We start from the raw sequence: 26,681 nt of genomic DNA on the forward strand, positions 1-26,681 counted from the left end.
ATATTATTGTGTAACTGGGCATAATAACTCTATATATTCAAAATCGGTCTGTGCCTCATGACCAATCACTTTATTTCTGATTTAGTGTTGAAATATGGCTGATACCCCAGGCCAAGTTTCTGTCAGATATCTTCATTCTACAAAGTCTTTTTGAGCTAAACAGTCTTCCTAATCAGTTACAGTGGCATCCTTAGAAAATACCCACCTCAAATAGATTGTGAAATTTCAGTATGAATTTCGAACATAAAAATCTACTGGAAGTGAGAGAGCATTTACAAACTATTACCAATGTAAGGTCCTTCAAGATGAACAACTGTTGAAGGCCTTTTTTGAAATTAAAGTTTTCTTTGTGAAAGTCTTCAGAATAAGTTTTGCATAATTTACTCTCTGCTAAGGGGGAGATTTTACTATGAAAAATGACAGGAATAACAAACATTAATCCTGAACTAAATTAAAAAACTCAAATGTACCAGAAGGAATAGAATTAAGTACTATTTGTAAAATATGTGAGTTTGAAGAGTCTGTATTACATAACTGAAATTATATGGGAGGTAAGAAGGAAGAAATTGCAATGCCCATAGTTTAATTGAAAAATGGATCTTCAAGAAATTATTTTCAAATAGCTTGACAGCTGATCTTGTGAAGATTATATGCTGTTTCTTGAAAATGTTTGTATTTTTCCATAAATAAGAATATCTACTTAAAATGGACTAAACCAGGACTATTAATGTTTGTGATCATTTTCTGGATTAATATGATTAGTAAAGGTGCATAAAGTTTTACATATTTTCCTCTTTTAGCCAAAAAAACACATTGCACGGGCAATAAAACTTCGTTCTAAATTTTTTAGAAAGAATCACTGAGTATGAAGGAGACTAAAGAGTATACAAAATATGAATTATGAATTTATAATTCTGTTGTTAATTGGAGTTGGAAAAAATGTCCACCATCCTGGAACATTGAGGTAACCTGCTGAACATAACATATTGTACACTAAGTGTCATTTTCCATGTATGCATCAAAAATTATTAGAAAGTAATTTCGTAAAACCAAGCTAAATAATGAAAACCACATGTATCAATAATTAAAGTAGAACAAAGAGATTATTTTAACATAGTGATTCAGGTAGGTTAGGTCAAAAAGGCTAGCTAATCCCCAAATGATTTTTGTATGCTACGTTATAGATGTGATTAGAAAGACAGGAATAATGTCGGTAGAAGTAGGTTAGCTACAGGAAGCAGAAAGCTTGTCAAGCCTGTGTTGTCACTTCTGCCCTTACAGACCTTACAGGGCACAGACACAAGAATATAATGAACACCAGTTACAATTTTATCAAGAAATCTGGCTGGGGCACGACATTTTTTTCAGGATCATTTCTAAGAGGGTGATGCACTGAATAGCTCAAGGTCAAAGAGGACGGTTCGGTGGTTTCTGATCACTTTTTTAAAAATTGCTTTGCAGAACAAAAAGTAATCTGTAAACTTTGATAACGTGACAGTTTCAGTGGGTTGGCTCATACCTGTATTGTGGTTACGGGTACATAGATTTAAGGCTTTATGGATTGAATCTCCAAGCAAGGGTTTTAAATGTACCTTGGTTGGAGTACACTCCCTCTGGTGTTTTGCCAAGTAACTCTTTGGAGATTAAAGTTAGGCCAGCCAGTGTTACTAGATAAGGGTGCTCCCAACTTCATTCTGTTTTATAGAAGTTTGGAGTTTGGAACTACCCAAGGCCTTTATAGTTTTGAGATCATCGATGTAACATGGGGCAAAAGATACAGCTTCGTTATTACTCAGAAAACACATATTACTGAAGGTAGAGAATGCCACAACACAAAAGGAGTTAGATGTGCTGTTTCAGAAAAGAAAGCTCCGGTCTCGTGGGTTTTGCTCTTGCAAGAATCTGTTACGCTGGAGCCTCCATGCTTTTGGTAATACCAGGGAAGAAGACTGTGAAAATACTTGCAAAGCTGCTTCATCCTTCTCCCAAAGTCCGTCAAAGTTGTAGTTAAATTCTGCCTTGGCTCACAAAGTTTAATGTGGTTTTAACTCTAAATTATGTAATCAATTAGATACTACACAAGCAGGTAATGTGGTTTTCCAGACTTGTTTGAAAGAAAAACAATGTTGCTATTGGTCATTAGCATCCTCAACTGTGTGTGAGATGCTCTATAAACTCTAAATTAAATAAGGTTCCTGCGGCAAAAGAAAATTGTATTTTAATTCTAATCAGCAGTATGTAAAAGAGAAATGGGGGAGAAGATGGCACGTGAAGGAAGAGAACTGAAATAAAGACATTCACCTGGTTGCCTTGTGATCGTGAAGGAGAAGAATAATATTTGAGCGGAACAAGGTATAGATCCTTGTTACCAAAGGCAGCCCCATATACTGGAGAGATTTTAAGTGATGGAAGCAGAAAATAAAAACAAGAGAACTTTGCTGACGACATATTGAGGCTGACACCTTGAATGGAACTAGTAGAATCAGCAGATCTGTCACAGTATTAGGCGAGAATTATTAAGAATCTTGAAGATGAAAGTAGACTTTTTAAAACTGAAAGTCAAGTCTAAAGGAAACCAGGGATACCTTCATATTGGGGAGTAATTTTGTCCCTTTTATTCATAGATTAAAACCTGAGAATATTCCACTTAAGCTGCCCCTAAGTAATCTCTAATAAAAATATCTTGGCAATATTATAATTCTCCTTCAAAATAAACATCGTAGACCTACGATATCATGCTTGAAAGGAAAGCAAACAAGTTTTAGGCTACATTAATACCATCTGAAGGACAGGCAATTATCACCTGAGTATGAAATGAGGATCACCAGAAAAGTGCAATATACATGTGTGAGCATATGATGTTTAGTATTTGGTATAGTTATTTCATTTCTAAACTTGGATAATAATCCACAGTGTGGTCCACTTAAAGCATTAGAAAATGTTTCATTATTGCTAAAAATCAACACGCAAGAAAAAAGAGTGGAAACACCAAGACGGTCACTAAATCTAAATCTTTGTTGGTTTATAATTCTGGATGTGGTCTAAAAGGATCCTTTATTGTTACTATGCTTTAAGCATATAATATGCATCTCAGATGACCAGTGTCCCTTTGAAAAATCTGAATAGCTAAAATTAAGACCTCAAAAATCTGAGGCCCAGAAAATAAGAGACAGAGAAAGGAAATATTAAGAGCAAAGTACGTGTTACATGTATGCTTCCAGGGGAAAAAATAATGAAATTATGGTGATGTGTTGTTTCCTCATTACTAACATTGTCTGTGTATGTTGTCAAAAGAAACACCATTAGTTGATGTTGGTTTCTGGTTCTTATTTTTATAACTGCATGTTGAACACTACCTGTCTTTTGAGAAGCACTTAATTATTTACGTCTATTTTAGTAACAAGCTTGAAATAATTCACTTACAGAAGTATTGCTTTACTTAGGGAAACCCTTCCATTCTGGTATGTACATTATGTGTACATACATATATGATTTGACAGTATTTAACTCAGTCCTGCAGCATCACTTTAATCCATTCTTCATCACGCTTTCACATACTTTTCCAGCTAAAGACAGAAATAAAATTTTCTCTGTTCTCTCTCCCATATAATGTGGCATTTGTAAAATGTATTGAAATAGAAAAGTGAAAAACTGTTTGCACAGTCATATGCATATATTTTTAGCACTTTAGCATAGTATCTGAGTGTATCTCTTTATCTATCTCATCTCCTTAAACTTGTTTCTTTAAGTGCTACAAACTAAGGACTATGGGTTTAAAATTTAAATCAGTGCATAATTGAATCGTCAGATTTTTGTAAACTAACAAAATCTCTGCCCCTGTAAAGTGCGCGCGCGTACACACACACACACACACACACACACACACACACACACATCCATCTATTAGGGAACCTTCCATCCAGAGTCTTGCTTGTTGTAAATTTAGGAGGATCTTGCTGTGCTCCCACAGACTCCAGCACGTGAGCAGTTGTATGCAGCAGTGATGCAGCTGCACCCTCCACCCGGGGAAAGCCCTTCCTTCTGTATTGTTAGGGTAATGCTCTGAAGCTCCCCAGATGGCCTGCTACTAGTGCTTCAAAAAATCCCCGCTTTGTACGCCACTGCTGGCTTCCATGCACAAATAGGAAATTGTGCACAGTTCTTGACTGAGGCTTCACTGGTCTTGTTAGTCATGTGTTTATCTCCAGTGATACACGACTCTGACTGTCCCTTGTATCTCTGGCTTTTGACACGTCAGACGCTCTTGCACCAAAATTATATACAGCCAGGCTGAGTAAGAGTATTGCAAGTAACCCACCACCCAGGGTAACGTGGTTTAAGGAAATGTTCTGTGGTCACTGAATATAGGCTGTATCAATGTATGGCGAGCCTGAGAGAAGTACAGAAATAAGTTATGAGTCTGACGCTGCTATCAGATTCACAGAAACATAGAATGGTGTGGGGTTGAAAGGGACCTCTGGAGATCATCTAGTCCAACCCCCCTGCCAAAGCAGGTCCACCTAGAGCAGGTTGCACAGGAATATGTCCAGGTGGGTTTTGAATGTCTCCAGAGAAGGAGACTCCACCACCTCTCTGGGCAGCCTGTTCTAGTGCTCTGCCACCCTCAAAGTGAAGTTCCTCCTCATGTTTAGGTGGAACTTCATGAGGAGGAACTTCTTTCCTAAGAGGTCTTTTTGGTTTTGGAAATACCCTGTGCTAATTTGTATAGCGACTTTGGATAGCCTCTTGAATTTTTTCAGAAAGATAATAAATCTAAATATATCCTATGTAGATCTGCGAGGATGTTTGAAAGCCATACTGCTGCTGTATGTGGAACAGTGCCTGAGTTCAGAAGGGGTTTTTGAGTGTCTTTTTACCATGTGATTTTGACAGCCTTGTTGGTACAGAGCAAAGGAATGGGGGAGCAGAACACTAAAGAGAGCAGAAAGACAAGGGAGAAGAAAAATATTTTTATATTGGTTAAGAAAATATTTGAAAGGGGTGTTGGACTAAGCTGAGGAAGAAGAATAGGAGTATGAAGCTGCATCAAAGAAAGAAATTCTGGGGAGATGCATGTATATAGGCAGTTTAGGGACTGAAATAGTCTATTGGAAACAGTGAAGGAGAAGGAGCTTTTGGGCTCCTTATTTTCCTCTGTCATGTCTAGACATGGAGAGACCTGCTTTACTCTGTGCTTTATGCTGCTTACAGGTGAGCTGGGAACTGTGCTTTCTCTTCATGTAAAAAACTTACTATTAATACCATGTGGTTAATGCCCGCTGTAGCAGTTGAAGGGATTACCACTACAGCAGCCTGAATTCCTTGTCCTTTTCTTAGCCTCTGTGTTTTGAAATGCTCTATATTTCTGGTTTTTAGAGATTTGAGTTAAGCAGAACTTGGTGTTCTAGAAAGACACAAATTATCACTAAGCAACCTTAGCTCTGTGCCTAAGACATTTTTGTCTCTGTATTCAGAGTTCCTACAAAGTAGTCAAATGCTGTTTAGATATAGATCAGCTAAGCATACGGGGCATCCTGGGGTCAGCATTTTTTCATGTGCATCTCCAGAAGTTCCATTCCATGTTAGTCCATATCATGAATTTCCAGTATTTCCCCAGACAGGAGCATTTTGGTTTTGTACAAAAAGCAAAACCTTTCTTTCTGTGGAAAGTTAGAAACCATAATTTCCTATAATAAAAAGTTGAAGACTATCTTGCACAATGTATTGTGCAAGGGAAACCATCTTCATTCTCACCTTGTCTAGCTGAGTGTGTAAATAGCATTTTGGCTAGAGTCTGAGGGTGGAAGATGGGAGGGTTTCTGTCATATAGTTTTATTGAGTAGTATTAAAGCTATTGCAAAAAAAAAAAACCAAACTCAAAAGCACTTTGTGTGCATTCAAAGTGGATTCAAGAGAAGTAGTCTTTGGTAAGAAAAAGCAAGAAATAGACTTGTTCTATAATAATTTTGATATTTCTTTTCAATTTATTGTTGCAATTCTCCAAATCCTTTTTATAGCATTTTAAGCATTTTCACTGTGTATATCTGTACTAGGAAAGAAGCCATTGTAGGGTGGTGATGGAATTTGGGGTGTGCTACCTGATTTGAGTGAAGTTTTTCCCATTGGAAAGAAAAGAGGTATTAATGGGTGTTAGAGGGTGAAGGTTCCTCTACTACGGGACATCTTTTCTTTGGCAAAGGCATGTTCAATTGCTGAAAAAGTCTATACTAACAGAAATGTCTTTTTTAATATAACTTCTGTTACTTTTAAAGCCCCTTAGTAAACTCAGAGAAACGAGTCTTGTTAGGTATCACTTATGGTAATAGAATTGTCTGTGGCAGAAGTAACCTTCTCATACTGAAAACAAAATTTACTATTCTTGTTTGAAGAGGAAAAGTGACCTGACAGAAGTAGTAATATTAATCTGATACCTTTAATGTCTGAGAAATATCTAGCTGTCATAAATTTGTACTAGTAACTAAAGTTAAAGCTTTTATGACTAATTTGCTGCATCTGAACTTTTCACTGAAAATAAGAACTGTGTGAAGAAAGAAAATACATAGTTCCTTTTGCATAATCAAGAATTAATAAATTGTGCTATAGTTTCCAGAAGTGAAAGTAAGCACTGCAGTCATGCAGCTGTCTAGTTCCCAGCATGCTGGAAACATGATCCTACCAGTTTAGTTGGAAAACTACTTTCACAGAAATTATGGCTAAAATAAGACAACGGTACAAGACTACAACAAGAAGTTCTTGTAGTTGTCTCCGCTTTACACAGTTTCCAACGTGTAATACTCTGCCTTCCTGAGCTATAAGTCAACATCAATTTTGACATAGTAAAACTTTGAATTTACCAGTGACTCAACCCTGCATTAAAGATGAAGGGTGTTTTTCTCTTCTCCCTGCCCCTCCTCCATAGGATGCAGCTGAGGGATTCTATTTAACATCTGCTGAAATCACTGAAAGCCTTTTCATTGATTTCAGTAGAAGCTGGATTAAGCAGGTTTTGTCTTTGAACTTTGCTCTTAACAGAAGGTTTTTTCCCTTTGCATTGGCATTAAATGGCATACCACCTATTAATTTTCCACAATCAAGGCAATGAGAGTATTAGCATCAAAAGAAATCAAAAAATAATAAATGAGTCTTCTTTAAACTGACTTCCTTTAAACCTAATCTGCTATAAAGCAAGATTGCATGTACACGCTAGAAGAGTAGACAAGTCTTTGCAAGATTGGAGCCTAATCTTCAAGTTTTGTTATCTGTATTCTAAAACATTATTTATGATTTATTGTGCAGAAATTAAAACAAATCTGAATTGTTTACACATTCCACTGATGTTCCATAGATTAGTGTTTATTATTTATTACAGATATGTTCTTAACATTAATATATATGTTAATTATTTCCTGTGATATTTAATATACTTAATCTGCATACACTGCTCTTCATACCTGCAGTTCTGTTAACAAAGTGGGGAGAAGAATGTGTTTGTACCCGCATACAGCTTTTTAAATCAGTAGTCTCTTTCTTTTTCCTTTTCTAATACAGTTTATTTATTAATATTACTTTTCAGAAAAAACAGAGAACAAAGGATCTGTCCCAGCTGTTTCATTCATACAATCCATATGATCATAAGGTAAGAAAAAAATATACCACCTATGTTTGTTGTTAAGAATAATTCCAAACATTCATGATAACTATATTTCATGTTTAATGCAAAAATGAGAGGAAATGATTAAATTGAAAGCGCTAGGGTATTCATGTTACTTAAATTATGCTATCTTATAAATGTTTCTTTGTTTCTTCAAGCCAAGCTTGAAAAGCTGCATTTTCTGATTTGTGAAACCAATGACTCACGTTAACCTCATGGAAGCATAATTTATAGACTGACACTAAATCCTGCAAAGTGACCATATGTGGTATCAGTTTCCCCTCTTTTTTTCTCTCTGTTTAGAAACTGTGCTACCCTTGAGTATGTTGCTTAGCCTGTTGTGTCAATTAGGCCCTGAGATACATGATACTAATGAATTATCTATTGATTCTGGAAGCATCATTGGAAGAGGCTGCTTTGCTAACAAGCCTGATGGTTGTCTGGAGGAAGAAGAAGAAATATACATCATCATTATTTGTAAAAAACTATAGGATAAAAAGATCACTTCCCTAAAGAAATTGCAATGTGAAATACAAAATTAAAGCTGTTACAAGAAGATTTTTGATAACCAGAAGGCAGAGATTACAGCATTTCTGTGCTATAACCATTTGCCATGGGGGTTTTGTAGACATTATGCAAAAGAGAGCATTAAGCAGCAGATTGAAGGAGAGTTAAGTAGGTTTGTAAATATTTTCGGGGAGTTTCTCCTATCTTGGATGCATCTGGGGGCATGTTAAGCAAGTGCACTAAATCCTGTAACAATTTGTCAGCAGCATGAGATCATTGTCTTTGCTGCTTCAGTTTTGCAAAGTATGTGTGATTTTGCAAGTATCCAGTTCAAAAAAGAAAGCTTTGAAACATTTTTTCATTTAGACGTTTCAAAGGAAAGTTCTGAATTCTACCCCTTCTTTTCCTGGCCATGCACCAAATAGCTATGCGTTGCAAAAATTAGCTAGGTTTTGTATTTGGGGGAAGAAGGTGGCAGAAGCGTGTAGGTATGTGCACCCATCTGTTGAGTATGAACACAAGCGTGTATGTGTGTAACTACACATGTCTATGAGAAAGAAATACATTGTGTAAATATTAATGGATTAAATTTATCAAGTAGGTTGTTTCTATGAGAGATCCATAGTTACCAGCAACTTGAAAATTTACAGTTTAAAAAACCATTGTCAAACAGTAGGTATAGTCTATAATTTTAATAATTATATATAATTTCAAGTTAAATCCATCAGTTCGAAGTTGGCTTTTTTATAGATAGACTTGAATTATTTACAAGGATTGGTAAAGCAGATACTAAGGGCCTGTGAAAGCTGAGCAACATGAAGAAAAAAGGATATTAGTGTGACAAGATTTTTAATGGAATCATTGCTTTTTTGAGTCTAAGCATTTTAAGCTAAATGTAATAGTAAGTCAATTAATATCTAATAAGGAGAAGCAACTGATGAACCAGAAGCTTTGATTTTCCTCTCCATATCTAAATTCTCCTGTGCCAAATACTTTTTATTCATAGTACAAGGAAATTCCATTATTCTTTTATTAGCACTTTTAATGGAGCTTGGCCATTTGTAACTCCTCCTGCCTTCCTGCTCATATCCTTTGTGGCATTATATCAAAGTGTCCTCAAATGATTTTGGCTTCAGTTGTGAAGACTTGTGCACTCTTTACAAATTAGTCATCAGGCGATGTGGAATTGAATATAAATGCTTAGAAATATTCCCTTTTGATCTTTGTTCTAGGACCTTTAATAAATTATTAAAAGTAGCACATTTATTTGATGAGTGGTTTTTTTTGAAGCTCCACTCTTTTGCTGCTTCCATGCACATTCTGCATTTATGTCTGAGAGTAAAAGGGGGGAAAAAGGACAAATGAAAGTTTATTAAAAAGATGATCTTTCTTTATTTTCCATTTGACAGTGAAGGTTTTCCTTCTGCTAACCTATTTGTAGTGGCTGCAACAAATTTATTGGAGATTTCTTGCTCTGTGCTTTTAACTTCCACCTCAGCTGTCAATTTCAGAATAGTTGCTGTCTAGGGGAGGGCTTTTAATTTTTATATTAAATCTAACAGTAATCAACATTGGTTGAAAATACAGTTATTTCAAGTGGAGGTTTATACTAGTTTTACTCTATTCTGTTTTATCTGATTTAAACGGCAGGTTTGGGTTTTTGGGAGGAGGTGCTGTTTGCTATTTTGTTGATTATTTCCAGGAAGCATAAAAAGGAAATTTTATGATGGCTTTCTGAAAGTGTTGGTGATGCAGGATCATGGCACGAATTATTTGAATTACTGACTTCCAGGATTCTTAGTTGGTTGACTAGAAAGTTTTATCTCTGAGTACTTTTCCCAAATAGAAAAGAGATCACCTTAAAGGGTAAGTTGGAGCTTGGTAGCAGTAGTTAAAACAGATGTAAAAAGGAAGCTCATGATCTACAGTGGCTGGAACAGGACTGTCTAGCAAGATTTGGTAGTACTTCAGCCTTTTGGAATGGGATATCACATAGAAAAGAGAAAAATTAATCAGAAAATATTAATCTTCCAAGCTTGTGCTTCACTCACTAAACCAGAAAGTGATGTCTTGACGGAGTAACTAAACTAACTAATACTTATGCTTGGTCAGGAGACCAATAGCTATTAGAAATAGCAGCTATTCCTGAAAATTTTACCTCAATTTATGTTTATCTTTCTAGTGCAAGTTACTGCATCCTGAAAGACATTTTAAATATCTGTGGTTCTGCATTCCCGGGTCTTTTATGGAGGGTGGGAGGGTGGAGGGGGTGGAAAGCAAGGGTTTTCTTTTATTTCCACTTTCAGGTGTGGAGTCTTCTCTTCTATCTAGTGAGGCCTTAATTCAGCAGCAGAGGGGGCAGAGCTTTCAAATTCTTCTATGCAAAAGGGGTGGAAAAGTGGGAGATACTCTGCCTCTGGTGATAGCAGAGGAAGAGTAGTTAAGCTCCTGTATTCTTTGATGCCTAAATATGTATAATTACCATCTAGTTGCCCCTCTCATTGTTCAGATGAAATCATACAACGCATCTCAATTAATTACCCTTTTGGTGGATACCTGTCCTATCCAGGGGGATTTGATCCTGGTCTTTTTCACCTAGTGTCACCGTAGGACTTGCAGAGCCTCCTACTACGGAATATATGGGTCTCTCAGATACCATACCACTGACAAAGCTCATTGTAGCATTAATTTTGAATGCCTGGCAAATGCATTGAAATCTTGATGTCAGACGCGTACAAAAAGTTCACTTTTCTCAGATATCTTTTGTTGTTGTTAAAATAAATAAATATATTCTAAAATTCATTATTTCCAAAACTCAATAATTATTTAGGAAATGCTGAGATATACCTCGGGTATGAAAAGCTGTTCCAGGTGGGTGTTTGATTGCCATTTGTTTAAACTTGTTTTGGTCAGCATGTTTAAAAATACATAGAACTCTATTTGTAGACGAAACCATTCCTTGTTCTGAAATACTTGCTTTTTCCTGTGTTTATGTAGAGTAGGAGTATGTATAGTCTGGATTTCTTGGGAGTCAAGTTCTGACTGCTATGTAACTTTTTTCTAGTTAGCAGTAGAACAGCTCTTCCAATTATATGTATAGTTTGTCTTTTTCTAGGACCATTAGAAAAATAAGATAAAAATGACATCCTCATAAAGCTGTAACAACAACAGTTTCATGATTTAAATTTAAAAAGATGATACTGGAGGAGTTCTCTTTTTACTCTTAGCTATAACCTGACCAGATTTCTACTAGCTCATTTAATGAAAGATTATGTTTGCACAGAAGTAATTTCTGCTGAAGCTTTGTTATATGTGCACTGTAAGGTTCCACATTGCACACAGCAAGGATTTTATTCTGTCTGCAGTGGATGTTTAACTCCCTTAGCATCTTTCTCCCGAGTGATGTTTGCCCTTTAAAACTTGTGACCTGGTTTGCTGAAAGCTACTAAGGTAGTTGTGATAGCAGGTTACCTGGCCAAAACAACAGGTTTGAGAAGCTTAACTTAATATGAGCTTCAGGATCCAATATGCAGAAAGTGTCCAAATTCAGCAGCACAGAGCCCTAGTTCCTTTTCTTGTTTTTGTCAGATGAGTTAAGTATTCAGTCTAGCCCTGGAGCAGTTGTTTGAAACTATAATCCTCAATTTATGCTCTGCAAAAGAATGTTTTTACATATAGTAAACACAGTATAGCAGAACTACCATTCGTTCTGCTGCTTTGCCTTCTTGAGAGGATAGCCAGAAAGAGAGACCGTAGGGCATGTCCATACATGCCTCTGGCAGCATCGGGCTGTTACAGTGAGAAATCCTCTGAGAGTTGTGCTTAAACCTCAGCTCTGGATTCATTTTTGCAACCTGACTCTTTTGCTCAAGAATATAGGGCATGATCTGTGAAAAAAATAAGGTCATGTCTTACAGTATTAGTGATTTATTTTAGCAACTGAGTAAGAAATAAAGTCAATGTTCATGTGATTTGAAAAGAGTTTTTTAGAGATCTTTTTTCACATTGAAAGTGCTCAGAATTAAAAAAATAAATTGCTATTTAAAAATGTGCTCTAACTGATGCGATACTACTGAAATAATTGTCAAGTCTTTAAGCTTTATGCTCTAAAAAGTTTTGTATTAATGCGTTCTGGAAACGTTAAAGCACTCAAAAAACTAAAACCCCATAGACAGTGCCTGTGTTATTGGCAAATTATAGGGACCATTGTATTAAGACACACAATTAAGTGACAAAAAGTTTTCTTTTTGGGGGGGGGGGGTTTCAAGGGCTTGATGTCCTGTATTCTGTTGGCTTTGATAAAGGTAGATGTGTGCATAACTGACTCAAGGAAGATTAATAACAAGATTATGTATGGCTATCCTTAAAGTTAAGGTGCTAATGACTGCTGTCACTTACAGAGTTACCGTTATAATTGTTTTCAACCAATTGTTTCAATAATGCCCAGGCTCTTGCTCCAGTTTTTGACAGAAAATAAATAATCTAATGTCAGCATCCTTAAACTGTGGTTGTGACTCCTCTGGAGAGTTTGAGGCATTTGTAAGTCAGAAAAAATAAAAAATGATACTGCTACACATTGAAAGAGGCTGTAAGTAATGAGGGGGTGAAACTGTGTTTTCATAATGAAAATTGAGGATTGCCGAGTTAAACAGCAGAAACAGGGGGAGATGGGAAGTTTAACGCTTCTGTTGGGACTGGTTTTCCTACCAGTGAGCTGCTTCCTTTCATTTTTCTCCTCTGTTCCAGGAAGCAGGACCTTCTGTGCATCCTTCACAAACAGGCAAAATTGAAAAAAAAAATTGTGATGTCTACTGAAAGAAACAACTCTAAAATGCCTGATGTTGGCTAACTTTCTAATGGCAGGCATCACCATACTACTCTATTAATTAGATCCTGAAAACATTGTTTTTGAAGATGTGTCTGCACTGTGGTATGATGTGATTACATGAGAGGACATGTAAATTGAAATGTTGGACACTTCTAGAGTTGAAAGTGTTGCTGTGAAAGTTGTTTTCTTAAAAGAAGCTAGTGAACAACTAAAACATAGCTGCAGCATTAAACATATCTGGTAGGTGAGATTTACATCTTTCAGTAATCTATGCACGTACTTTTTTAGTAGTTCCTGACCTCCCAGACTTTGCCGTCATCTACTTCTCTGGTTGTTGCTGGATGTCTTTCATAGCCACTGGCGTTAGGCAGTGGTTTGTTTTACAAATAAGACACGGCACCTACCATGTTTAAGTAAACCACGTTTGGATGCTTTTTGGATTCTGGAAATGGGAAATTTCAGAACTTCTGAAAAACAGAAGCAATTCTTGTTATTTTTCCTAAGGACAGTAACGTTTCTCAGATATTAACTGTATTTTGTGAGAAGTGCGTGTGCGGTGGAAGTGCCATGAATGTGTAGGTTTTACTTTTGAGCCAGGAAAATAACCCATAGTTTTGAGATACTCTCTCAGCCTTCTGATTTTTTGGGTAATGGCTTGGGTATATGATTCTGGAAAATAACAAAAATCCTTTTAACCTGCTTTCCATTTATTCCAGGAACAGCATTGTACTAAATCATAAGGCAACTGTGAGGTTGCAATGCCTGTGATATAAGCCATAGTCTGAATTTCCTAAAGCAGGTGCTTTGAATTGTTCTTCTGTAAGATGAAAAAGATTTCTAGGTTATTGCTGAAAAGAGACAGAACCTTTTGCTATCTCCTGCCTCAAAATAGATTTCAGGTTTAATTTGATAGCTCAGATGTCAGATATGACCGCGTTTTATGGAAATATTCTTATTGTAACCTACATCCATTCTTCGCTTTTCCCTTCCCTCATGTTCAGAACTGCTTTTTGGAGGAGGTTACATAAAGCTGTTTTGTGCTCTTGATATGATGTGAGGCTTCAAAGAAGACTACTGAAAGAGAAAAGCAATTTCTGTTTGGACGAGCAGAGCAGTGGCCTTGTGCTAATGGCGTACTTGAACGTTACTTGATGATAGTGTAGAAAATCTAACGGCCTGAAAAGCTGCTGCTTTTTTTTTTTTTTTTTGACTTAACTCTTAGCTGCATTGAGGTTTATGCCATCTGTAACACAAAGCAAGCTAATATATAGACAGTATAGAAATGGCTGTTCAAATACCAAGAATTGTTTCAGGGGTTTGTAGAGAATAGGAGAAGAAACAAGGAAAACAATGCAATGGAGGGGCTTCCTTCTTTGTTGAATAGGCTCTATAGAAAAAGTTGTATCTGCTCTGTCTTAATTCTATAGCTGAAATGTTGGCATTAGGGCTTCCAATCTTACAGGAAGTGTGTACCTCGTCCAGAAAATGAAAAAACAAAAAACCCAATTCCTGAATTTATTGCTGTAAAATCAATGGTTTTGTTTTGGTTTTTGTTTCACAAAAAACCTAAACCATACACAAACGGGTAGTGTATATATGCTCAATAGTTTGGTTAAAACTGTATTCAATGCTAGTAACTTTTGCTGCAATTGGATGTTTAAAGCATCGAGCCCTGTCTGATGCTAACTGAATTGTTTGGGATTGTTACCTCAATTATCAGCCGGATGGGAGGCTTTTCCTGTTTTAGGTTAAACAGATATTTTTTCTGTCTTTTTTAAATGCTCTTTCTAAAAAATTATTGTAGTAGTCTGTCAAATCACATTTGCATGTATACACAAACTTAACGCTATATGATGATGCATGGGATTAGATGTTTAATGAGGTTTCCCAGGTACTGATGTGTTACTGAAATATCTTCATTAATGATCTTGAGAACAGTTTTAAGAAATAAGATGATATAATCCACATATTGCCGTTTCCTCCCCACCCACACATCATGTTAAAAACACCTATACATTTTTTCAGTTAAATAGTCACAAAAACAGTGGTCATTCAGTGAGCCCACTCTCAGCGTGAGCTCAAGTGCTCTGAAGGGCAGCTGAAGGAGGAGTCTCAGAATCCACTCGCTACCCACGGGGAGTTTGCATAGTTAATCCGGGTGATTGTCACCTGCAGGAAAGCATCTGTCTTAGCTGCATGTGAAATTTGGGGTTCTTACAAACGTGCTCTCAGTGGTCTCACCCTCAGTCTGCCTGTGTCTGAGGGGAAGGCTCATGGTCTTAGGGGAGAGACGGGGGTTGTATTCAGATGTAACTAGAAAAACATCCTGTGGTTTTTACCAGTTGCTCATCCTTTTTTGAGAATTGCAGGATGAGTACTGAAGGACGTCAGCACGGCGGTGTTTTAGTATGCATGCTTACAGGAAAACCAGCAACCTTCAGTTAAATTACCCAGATACTAACATACTCTACTCGTGTGAATTAGGTTAGGCTTGAAACACCCCCAAATCTAGTTCAAGGTTGGAGGCTGAGGGCCGGTAGACTTTGAGTTCACTCTGCAGCGTAGACATACCATGGAGGTTTAGGTCCCAGCTCAGAGCACAAGACAGCGTCTAAAACACATGATTTGATTCCAGCAGTACTTGAGCTGTAGTGTTTCAGAAGGAAGGAGTGGTGCTGTCAGTAGGAAGAGACGTACAAACCTGGATTTTGTTATAAATGCACATTAACAGAGCGTATTTCGTTCCTGAAATATGACATGCTCTTCATATTATTTTTCCTCTGTATTCTGGTATTTTATGAACATAAAATAGTTTTCATCCAAAATTTTGTGTCCATCCGAAGATGGATGAAATAAATTACCCATCCTTCCATGCATTTTTTGTGGGAAAGGCTCCAGCTTGAGAGGTTTGTATGACAGCCATCTTCTTTGGAATCTACTTCATCATTTTAAATTTTGGTGAGATTCCAACATGAAAAAAAGCATCTTTCCAAGAAGCTGTAGCTTCTTCCTGTAATTCTAGAGACTGCCTCTATTTGATTTGCAGTATCTGAAGTATAAGAGGCTTGTGGGGCCAATAGCAAACTTAAGGTTTGGTATCTCATCAGCCATCTGGATAAAAATTGGGGGGTTATATCTCCTTAAAGGAACAGGAACATTTTAATTTCTTTGTGATAAATGTGGCATTTTCTAATATCACGGAAAGCAACTGAGAGGCTGATCTTTAAGAATGAATTTTAGTTCATATAAATGCTGCTTTAGGTCATGTTTAATTTTTCTTTCACCCTTTCCTCATACAATCACGATAAGCATACCTAGTCATCTAGCCTTATAGAAAAAAGATGGATGTGCAAGTAATTGACAAAGGTCTTTAAAACACAGCATGAGAGATTTTTTTTTTCTCCAAAATATATTTCTGTGAAATTCGATATATGTAGCACTCAAGAGAAGTATTGTGATAAAACACTTCAGGTTGCAAATACAAGCAGTCATGCTGAGAAATCCTTTATTTCATACCGTCATGCTTTTTCCAGGAAAAAATACCTATGTGTTCTTATTGCTGCTCATTTTCACATCTCCTTTAATATTGCTAACATCATTTATGAAGCATGTATATGGAAAATTATGGTCCTTCACGTCTTTTATTTTTACAAGCTTATTTTTTATATAGAAGGCCTGCTTGGGACAAAGCCTTACAAGACATAAGTCATCACTGGTTTACATTGCAAACCTCAACCTTGTTTTCCATAGGATGTTTTCAGAAAAAGTGAAATATAAAGCTAAAAATATGAACCATTTGTAAGTCCTGTGTGGAAGCAGACATTAAGTACCAATTCACGTGTCAGACAGACAGTGGCAGCTGCTTTGTTAATGTATGGCAGAATCCCATATTAAATCAAATGGCAAGTGCGCAGTTTGACAGATACCGTCATCAGTGCAAACATTATTAAACTCATTAAAGAGCTTGCTTTTAATTTTTTATTTTAAGTACATATATTTGGCTTGCAGAGCCTTTCTCAGTCAGAGCCTACAGCAGCAAGTACTACTTCTCCAGGTTTTTAGCCTAACAAAGCCTGATGTGTTTCTGGCTGTTCCTCGGGGGCAGTGCTGTGATATTTATGGCTTCCCCTGCACATCGCGTGTTAGGGTCTGTGACCAGAAATTCCATTTGAGAGCACATCGCTCTGGATAGCACTCAGTGGTCTTTTCATTTTGATTGATGGCTCTGGTTTTGCACCATCTGGCTTCTGATAGGCTGCATTAATCATATCCCGAACTAAGAAAATTTAGACAGGATTTTTTTAATAAGTACATGTATGTGGGAAAGAAAAGTGCATGTCTATATAAGTTTTTGTATTTAATTCCTAGGTTCCAGTCATACAAAAGAGAGCAACAGTCCTGTCATACAGTTTGTGTTGCAATAATTAGGTCTCTAAATAAATCTCCACTTATGAATGCCTATATTTCAATTTTACTCCTACTGTCTTTATTTTATTTGCTTTCTATCAGCTGCCTTATGTTGACATTGCTTTCTGTTAGGAACAATAGACTTGTCTAAAGCATTTGAGTTGCATCTCAACTGTTTAAGTAAATCTTAAAATTTCTCGTTCTGCTGCTTTGGTGATATGCTGAAATTCCTTACTTGTTTTTAAACCCAGCTTGAGGTAGTGGTTTCTGAAACAGAACATCATCATGTCTTCAGTTCTGTATGTGTAGAACATCTTAAAATTGTCATATTTAAATTCACTTCTTGGGGAATTTTAAGAATCTTAATTATACATACAATATACAAGAGTCAGTAATCGACCATATTGAGGGCTTCTGATGGAGTTTAACAGTAGCGTATTTAAGTTACTGTATTGTTGGATTAGCAAAATTAATAGTCTCCCAATATGTTTGTAGGAATTAATCAGCCGACATGCAATTGTTAAGTGTTTTATTTGGATTTCTAATTTACAAGTAAGCAGTTATCTGTACTACTTCTCATTGGATTGGTTTCATTATGTGATATTTTACAATATGACTTAGGGGAAAAATTTGTCCTATGTATACCCTGTCACATTGAAGCCATGAGCTGGATGTTAGCTTTCAGAAGTTACATAAGACATTGAGGTTCTGGAGTGTGTCCAGAGAAGGGCAACAAAGCTGGTGAGGGGTCTAGAGCACAAGTCTTATGAGGAGCGGCTGAGGGAACTGGCATTATTTAGCTTGGAGAAAAGGAGGCTGAGGGAAGACCTTCCCGCTCTCTGCCTCTACCTGAAAGGAGGTTATAGTGAGGTTTAGATTGGATATTAGGAAGAATTTCTTCACTGAAAGGATTGTCAAGCATTGGAACAGGCTGCCCGGGGAAGTGGTGGAGTCACCATCCCTGGAGGTGTTTAAAAGACGGATAGATGTGGCACTTAAGGACATTGTTTAGTGGTGATTTTGGCAGTGTTAGGTTAATGGTTGGACTCAATGATCTTAAAGGTCCTTTCCAACCTGTAAGCCTCTGTGATTTTAATCTTCACCTTTTAAATTTTCAAGGGCCACAGGATGAGAAGCTGCCCTTGATTCACTTCTGCCTATACTGCTATGGATATAACTCCATGAAATGGTGGCCAGACACAATAATTTATACTCCTAATAAGAAATTGAGTAAGCACATTTGCTGTATGCCCAAGTCCAGCATTTACTGGTCACACTGGGTGTGCTTCCTTAGGTGTTCCTCAAAAATAAAATGGTGGGGAAGTATCGCAGCCACCAATTTTTCTTTGAGAGCTATAAATTGCATTATTGTTGGGGAGGGAATTGTGGGGGTTTGTTTCTTGTTTTATTTTTACTTTTTACTTTTTTACCCCATTTTCTTTCACTTTTCTTCAACATTCTCATTAGTAGAGCATGAAGGTACTTTGGAATCTTTTTTTTTTTGTCTTTTTTTTTTTTCTTTTTTAATTTATTATTCCCTCTGCTTTGCTTGCGAAAATAGCTTAAGAACGAGGTACAGAAGAATTCCATGTGTAACTTAGTAGGAAGGTGGAGCAAAGTTCGTCCATAACCCCACCAACTGAAGCAAAACTTCCTGTTCTAATTTTATTTCTACCAGGCTTCATGCTGTCTCTATGTGGAGTAGATTAGGTTTATTTCGAGACATCTGGCATGAATTTTTTATAATTTAAATTTGTACTTAGGGTTCAAAATTAATGTCACGTTAGAAAGTTGTTTGACATACTACATCAAGAAGTAGTTTTTTGAGGAAGAATTTAGAAAAGTCAATTACTGGATTTAATACTGATATAAAGCTCCTTAAGGTTTAGCACTGTGCAGGTGCTGAGAGCACCCTGTATCATATTTGTCCGTTTCCACAGTTTTCTGCAAAACTCTGCTTTTTCTATTATCTTCCTCTAACGCATTCATGTTTTCATGTACATTTATTTTAAAGACAAGGGTTGGTTGGCAGTTTACAATCTCATAGCTTTTTAAAATATACATCTGTGGTTGAGAGAATCCTAATTCACCAATAATCTATGTTAAATGAAGTATAGATGCTGAAAATTAGGATAAACAAAACCTGCTTAATCATGATTACAAAAGCATCATCTTCATTTGTACGCCAAGGAGGATTTTAAGAAAACCTTCATGGCCACACTATTGATCAGACTGCACCCAGTGCTGAATTACAGTTCTCTAGTAAATCAACAATTGATCTTGAGTCATTTTGCCTTGCGCCTCCCCCATATAGAACTCCCACCTTATTTTGCCTGAATCGTTGTAATTATAGTTTGCTTCAGAGACATTATAGAAGTTAAAACGTTAAAGTCTTGCCAACAGGCATAATCAGTATCTTCTCCTGAGCTCCCTGCTGGCTATTCATAAAAGCCTGGATCCTCAAGCTCAGAAGAAGCCTTCAGTATGCATACTGCTCCCTGGTGTTCTCATTATCCAGCTTCCAACTTGGAGTAGCAACATCACCGTACAGGCTTGTGGAAGGTAGAGCAGCCCGATACCTTGTTGGTAGCGAAGGTCTATGATGAAAGGGACAGTTGTTTATAGTAGCATTCTGCAAAGGATCCTCTGAACTTTGTGAGATATGAACAAGATGTATTCATTCCTGTATTACACTTCAAAACATGGAGAAACAGGTAAAATGTATTTGCGAGTGTCATCCTGAGAACTGAAAAAACATTGATAATTGTCATTTAAACACTGGGATGTAGTGTCAAAGGGTGAGTTTGGTTGTGCCTGCAGGATGGTTTTCATCTCTTTCTGAAGTTGTACATGCCAGCTTAGAAAAATTGCCCACAACAACTTGTCATTGGTAGTTACAGACTACTGGTGTTTTCATGTGCTGACTTTCAGTAAGCAGCTCAATATGAAGAAACTTTGTATTACCGTAATTTTCTGAAATTCAAGGCCTGCTTACGCTTTTCAGCGGAACAACTCCAGTCAATCTTATCCTAGTCCGTGCAGGTTTAATGACTTAGCTTCTTGAAGTCAATGCCAGTCAAGTAATTCTGTAGAGGTATGCCCTGTATTGCTGTAGTGGTGCTGCAGGTTATCTCATCACAATGTGTTTTTTGTTTCTATTTCAATATGGAAAACAGTGGGAGTTGACTTTGGATTGTGGCTTTGGGTTGAATTTTTGTTACTTTCTTTTTTAGTTTTACTGTCATCCCTATGTTGAAAGAAATATAAGGAGTAAATACATTAAATTTTTTTAAGGTTTACCAGCTTCTATATGCTTATTCCATTCTTTACTAAGCTTTCCAATAACAAATCAGCAAATGGGATGACTAAACCTTTTAATGGTCTCCTTTCTAAGGCTATTTAATAAATTGATACCTGATTTTGCTGTTACACTGATTATTAGTGAAATTGTATCAAAGGATAATGTCAACTTTTTGTAGGGTGTTTGGATTTTGAAAACAGATACCATTGGTAGTTATTTTTTAAAATTCTGCTTGTTTGTATTTAAAAATCTACAGGATTTTATATGAATAATAATTTTGGTGAGTATACATGTGAAGATTTTAAAAATTCTTTCAAAGGATTCTTACTTCGGTGAGACTGTGTACAGCTTTTTGGTGCTTTTAGACTCCTTTATAAATACTGTTTTTGAGTAATTCCTTTTCTTGTGATGCATGTAGTTTTAAGGGGAGAGGGAGCCCTTTATTGATTTTATCCTGTGGGTATATAGCATACATTTCTCTGTTAATGGCTGGCAACTGTGTACACTGTGCAAGCTCTGTGTGTCTGGTAAGAATTGGGCCTGTACATCAAAACATTTCGTGGAAGTAGAAAAACTGAAAGTACTTACTGTAAAACCTTTGTAATGTCTGATATCTAAATCAAAGTAATACAATCATTCATATTGGAAATAGGATGATGTTATTGCCAAGAAAGCTATTTTGTCCTTAGTGGTAGATAATATGCCATTATATCACATGCATATACGTCATTTCTGTTGAGAATGCTCTCAGAATTATCTTTAGAAAGAGATCTCTTGTGCTTTAGTGTATTTTTTTTCCTTCACTACAGCTTACTGTGGTTCTGAGAACATAATTCCACAAAAAGAAAAACCTAAAGCCAATGAGAAGAGGAAGTTAATTACCAATTTGTGCGTGTGTGTATTGTGGTGGCAGTTGTGATTTTTGATTTTTTCAGAATCTTGCCAAAATCCCAGTGCCACTGAGACATCTAAAGTAAGGTATCAGCCTTATTTTTGTCTCAAAAGGTAGCTTTTGACTTCTAAGTTGAAGCCTATAAATTATCCAGAATTAAAAATCACTAGCGGCTTATTTGTGGGGAAAAAGGAATTTGCATTCCGTAGGGAAAATATCAGGCATGTGGGGATGCATGAATGTATGGGAAAGACTTGGCTGACATGTATTTGTGTGGCTAAGGCAAATACCGGTCAGAAGTTATTGTTCTGCTGTATTTCCTCAGCAGTGAACAACAAAGTGACAACTGCTGTGGTACTCAGGCACCATCTGTCTTGTGAACCCTGCCATTCTGTTCTTGCCTTAATATGATAAATTTTACCTTATTTCTGCAAGAAAATAAAAATAGCACTTAATCTACAGCTCAAAAACTGGATGAATTCCAAGTAAGGCTCTGTTAGTAGTGATATCCCTTGTCTCTGGGGGTGTAAATTTGGGCTTACACCTAAGTGTGTGTATATAAATATTACAGATTTATTGCTATGTGTGCTGTGCTATGCCACGAATACAAGTCTGTATACAAACATGATATATAACAAAAAAACTTTTTAACAAGCACAGTAATTTGTATCCACAATAAAGTAATTATTTTTAACTTACATATCCACAATTGAAGACTTTAAAGGTATTCTAATGACCGGGGTGGGGGTTGAGGAGGCATCAAGGTGGGCTTTTATTTGTTTCAGTATTTTGAACTCCTCTTTGCTGGTGGTATATTGTGTGGGCAGAATCTTCAGGTAGTATTTATTTTAATTTCAGCATGGTGAGATTTGAAATTACTGGGAAATTTTTCAAATGCAGCCTTCCTGTTTTCTTCAATGTAAACAAAATTAATTTAGGGTAGATTGCTTTTTTTCTGGAATGCCTGGCGAAGTAGTATTTTTCTGGCTGTCTTACGGCTGCTTTTTCCATTTTCAAACGTTTTCCTTGTCTTCAGTTTTGTTAATGTTTCAGTAAGTGTACTCGTGGTGTCAGTCCCTGAATTATGCTGCTGCGCCACTTCCACAGTTTAATACGTTGGACAGCAGCAAAAGTCCCTGAAAGCCAGCTGGCCCCGTGCGTGGCTTTGTCTTAGCGAAGCATCTAATGAATAGGCACTTAAAATTGTAACCAAAAATCTGCACTTGTCCTTGCAGAAACTTGAAGCACCTGCTTCACTTGTTAATTTTAGCATTTTCGTAAAGCCTACACGTTCATAGTCTTTCTGTCAGAGATACAGGGCCTCCAGCGTTAATTAAAGATCACATTGTACCTTGAGAAAAGGTGGCCTCATGTAAAAGACTTAATTATTTTTAAACACTATATTTTAAGAAAGTGATACCCACACTGAAACTGATTGCAGTGAGCATTCATAATGAAAGCAGTGTGTGAAGCCATGAATCCCATTTATATAGTGCTTGGTTTTATATACCAAATGACAGCAAACTGTAAACCTAAGAACTGAACACAAGCTATCTTACCAAATTAGATACCCTATATGTAAAACAAAGAAAGCTTTTGTAATGGCACAAATACTCAAGATGGGTCATCGTTACCTTCATTACCTTTTTTCAGTCACTTAGAATTTTTTGCTGAAAGTTTTGTGAATACTTTTTCATCTTAAAAGTGTCTGTTTCATATAATTAAGTATTTTTCTTGCACAAGTGAAAGAAGTCCTTTATTGTTCCTGAAAATTTTTAAAAGATTATAAGAATTTCATACAGGAATTGTTGGGGGAGCAGATTGTTTTGAAGAACAGAAGGTATGTTCTCAGGTGTGATTTTTTTGCTGCGCACGCTCAGATGTGTATCTACAATAGGTGCTGTTCCCAGTGGAGCAAGGAGGGTGAGAGAGACATAGAGATGATGCAGGGCTCTTTCTGGATCTCCATAAAGAGGACCAGCAATAATTGGCTAATAAAATAGCCAATTTAATAAGATAGAATAAAATGAGGGGTAGAGGTAGTGAGTAACTCTTATGTCCCTTCAGATGCTGAGAACCCCGCATTCATGCAGCATTGGACAGAGCCCAGATGGGTTTTCCGTTTTCCCACAGTGTGCTGCACCCATCCCGACCATGGAGAAGTTCCCTCTGGTGTCCACAAAGGAGCAAAAATTGCTCCTTCGACACACTTAGATCTCCCTTTTAAAAAAAACAAACACAAAAGGATCTTGCCACCTTTTACTGCTTTTCCTTTAAAGTGCTCTCCAGATTAGAATTTGTGCCTATGTATTTTAGATGCTGTCGCTGCTCCGGAACTCTAGAAAAAGTGCTAGCGATGAAAGGAGCAGCGTTGCAAATGCAATCAGGTAAAAAAAAAAAAAAAGAAATGAAAAACGAAGGTTAAAAAATCATAAAACCATTGTAGTCAATAATAAACACATATGACTTTTTTAATGTCTGGCCACTCTCCTGAAAACGTGGTGTGAATGGGGAAATGCCCTTGTAAATGGTGCAACTCATATAACATTGTTTATTAATTCCGAGGTGAATGTGCCTTCAGATCTACCTCAAGAGACTTACATATGAGAAAACCAGCAAGTGAAGAAACAAATGCTTAAAAAAAGAAAAAAGCAATCCTACCAGACTCAATGTCTGCTTCACTTGGAGGAAAGACGTAAATGCTGTTTGCCACGTAACACTGAAAAATGTGTAATGAATGTAGCAACTGTAAAACCTTTATTATTCATTCAGCTAAAACAAACAGAATATCTAATTAGTTGGCTCCTTCTGCCTAATCCTAAATCCCAAGAAGATTACATGTGATTTGAATCATCATCTCTCTACCTGTTTTTTACAGGCATATTTCGGTTGTTCCTAATCATCTCCATGTTTGCATGCACCAAACCTCTGCAAAGCAATAGAAAACAGTTAAGGCTGCCCTGACATGCTGCATCTAGGTAGTTAAAGGTGGCTTCCTGCTGTGCTTGTATTTCATTGACTTAAAGCCATATGAGTGATTTTTAGTTGTTTATATTATTTTTGTTATAAACTTCATCTTTGTACACTTGGTTTTATAGGTGAATCTCAGTATTAATTTTAGTTTGGTTTGGTTTTGGTTGTTTTTTTTTATTCCTGCATGATCAGGAGTTAATCCATTATAATTCCTATCTTCTGAAGTAAATTCACTTCCAGTTAACTGCGGTACACAAGGTAAAATTGTTTTGGTTTTATATTTGCAAGGTCAAAATAAATATAAAGTCTCTTTTTTTTGGATGCACAGTGAATTATTGATGTTGTTTCTGGGTCAGAATGAGAGGAAGATTGCATTAGGACTTATATAATGTGAAATCTTGTTCTAACTGGAAGGACTCTTGAACAAGAAAATCTTTGAAGTCATTGCTTGGATTTTTTTTCTTTTTATAGAAAAATTTCCATGAAAGTCCGTTTTCCTCTTCTGCACCATCTTGTCCAAGTGTAACTATTTTATATTTTAATGAGTAGTTAGACCCTCTGCTGCATCAGAAAATTCCAGGGTAGTTCACTGGCCTGTCATAAACCTCATGCAGAGAACATAAGAACACAGCACAGCTCTGGTTGTTTTCACAAACGCAGTGTCATGGAAGAGGAAGTTTGTTGAAGTCGTGTATCAAATGTCAAATATGCAGGTCAAAGCCATAGTTCTGAGTTTGGTCACAGTTGTCTGAAAACCTCAGCTAAATACCACTGGGGAGTTGCAGATCACTGTAGGGGACACATGCAGTAGTCTCACAATTTCCACGCATTTCTACAGGAAGAAAATCTTGGATGGAGAATATGGAAAAGTCCATCAAAGCCAGTGAAGTTCCTATCTGTAGAACTGGTGTTAAATAAGCCTCATCCTGGTCAGGCCATGTGCCTTGTGCCATTCCGGAAAGCTCTCTGGATAAAGATGACCTCAAAGTTTGTAGAGACAGTCTGTATGCAGAGATAATGGCTTTTATTAGACAAATTTCTACTGTTAGAAAAACCAAACAAACTCTCGGGCTGTTGAAAGCTCCTCTGTTTCTCACAATTGTATCGGTTAATCTAATTTTATTTTTAAAAGTAGTTTACCCTATGAACTTTGCTTTTCTTGTTTCCTTAGACCATTGTGGCTACACCACCACTATTTTAAAATCAACAGAAGGACAGTATTGCTTCTCATTTCATTTACTTTGATGTTCAGAGCCATATTGGATTTCCTGAGCTATGCTGTAGCTTAAGATAACAAAACTGGGTTTTAGAGGAACAAGGAGGATTCTCTGATTCCCACCTTGCTGCTTGCTTCTGAAGTACCAAAGTACAGCATATATGATCAACTTCAGATATATTTTTAGCTTTTTTCTTTCCTTTTTTTTTTTTTTTGTAGTAGTGAAAGGAAGAACTACCGCACTTGTGGCTGACGAGGAAGAGAGTAGTGCATAAGTTGTGTAAGGCTGAGGTTGGAGAGTGGGTCAGACAATTAAGAAGAAGGTGGCATAACTGGAGGAAAACATTTAGAAGCAAGTGAGAAGAGAAACACTAATCAAAAAAAGCAAGTTAATTTGGTATTTTCTCAGGGGGATATTTGGATTCTCTTTATCTGATTAGTACTGTGATTTATAGATGTAACTGGCTCTTTTTTCCTGAATAGAAGCAACTCTATCTCTTGTCGTACATAGCATCTCCTACAATCAAGTACAATTAAGATGGTCTCAGATTTGCGTAGTATGAAGCTGCATGAGCTTATTCAAGCCAACAAAAAGAGGTCTCTCTTGCTAGGCATTATTGTAGCTAATCTGCCTGCTTAAGTACGTTGATGTTTTGCATATGGTTCTAAGAGATACATGCAGCTGGGTGGTATAGTTCTGAATTATTGGAATGATTCATGGCACTGGTTTCCGTGCAGTCACCTTTTCCTTTAATAAATGAATACGGCCTCAAATCGGTAGAAATCCAGGCTTTCTTTGCACTGCAGTACAAGTATTGTTTGGTCTTTATAGCAAAGATCAAAGGATATATAATTTTTTTTAAATAACATCAGGAACCACAGATCATAACTCAATGAAATGACTTC

At 36.7% G+C, this 26,681-nt stretch overlaps 1 protein-coding gene across 2 annotated transcripts in view; it reads left to right on the forward strand.

Annotated features, from left to right (window-relative positions):
• CDKAL1 (CDKAL1 threonylcarbamoyladenosine tRNA methylthiotransferase) overlaps positions 1–26,681 on the forward strand; it is a 424,960-nt gene that overhangs the window by 323,167 nt on the left and 75,112 nt on the right. For both annotated transcript variants that reach the window (XM_074146151.1, XM_074146152.1), the window contains exon 13: positions 7,574–7,636. In XM_074146151.1, the coding sequence (XP_074002252.1) occupies positions 7,574–7,636 (63 nt within the window). The remainder of the gene's footprint in view (positions 1–7,573; positions 7,637–26,681) is intronic.

Source organism: Numenius arquata, chromosome 4 (genome assembly GCF_964106895.1).
Source record: "Numenius arquata chromosome 4, bNumArq3.hap1.1, whole genome shotgun sequence".
Classification (NCBI taxonomy): Eukaryota; Metazoa; Chordata; class Aves; order Charadriiformes; family Scolopacidae; genus Numenius; species Numenius arquata.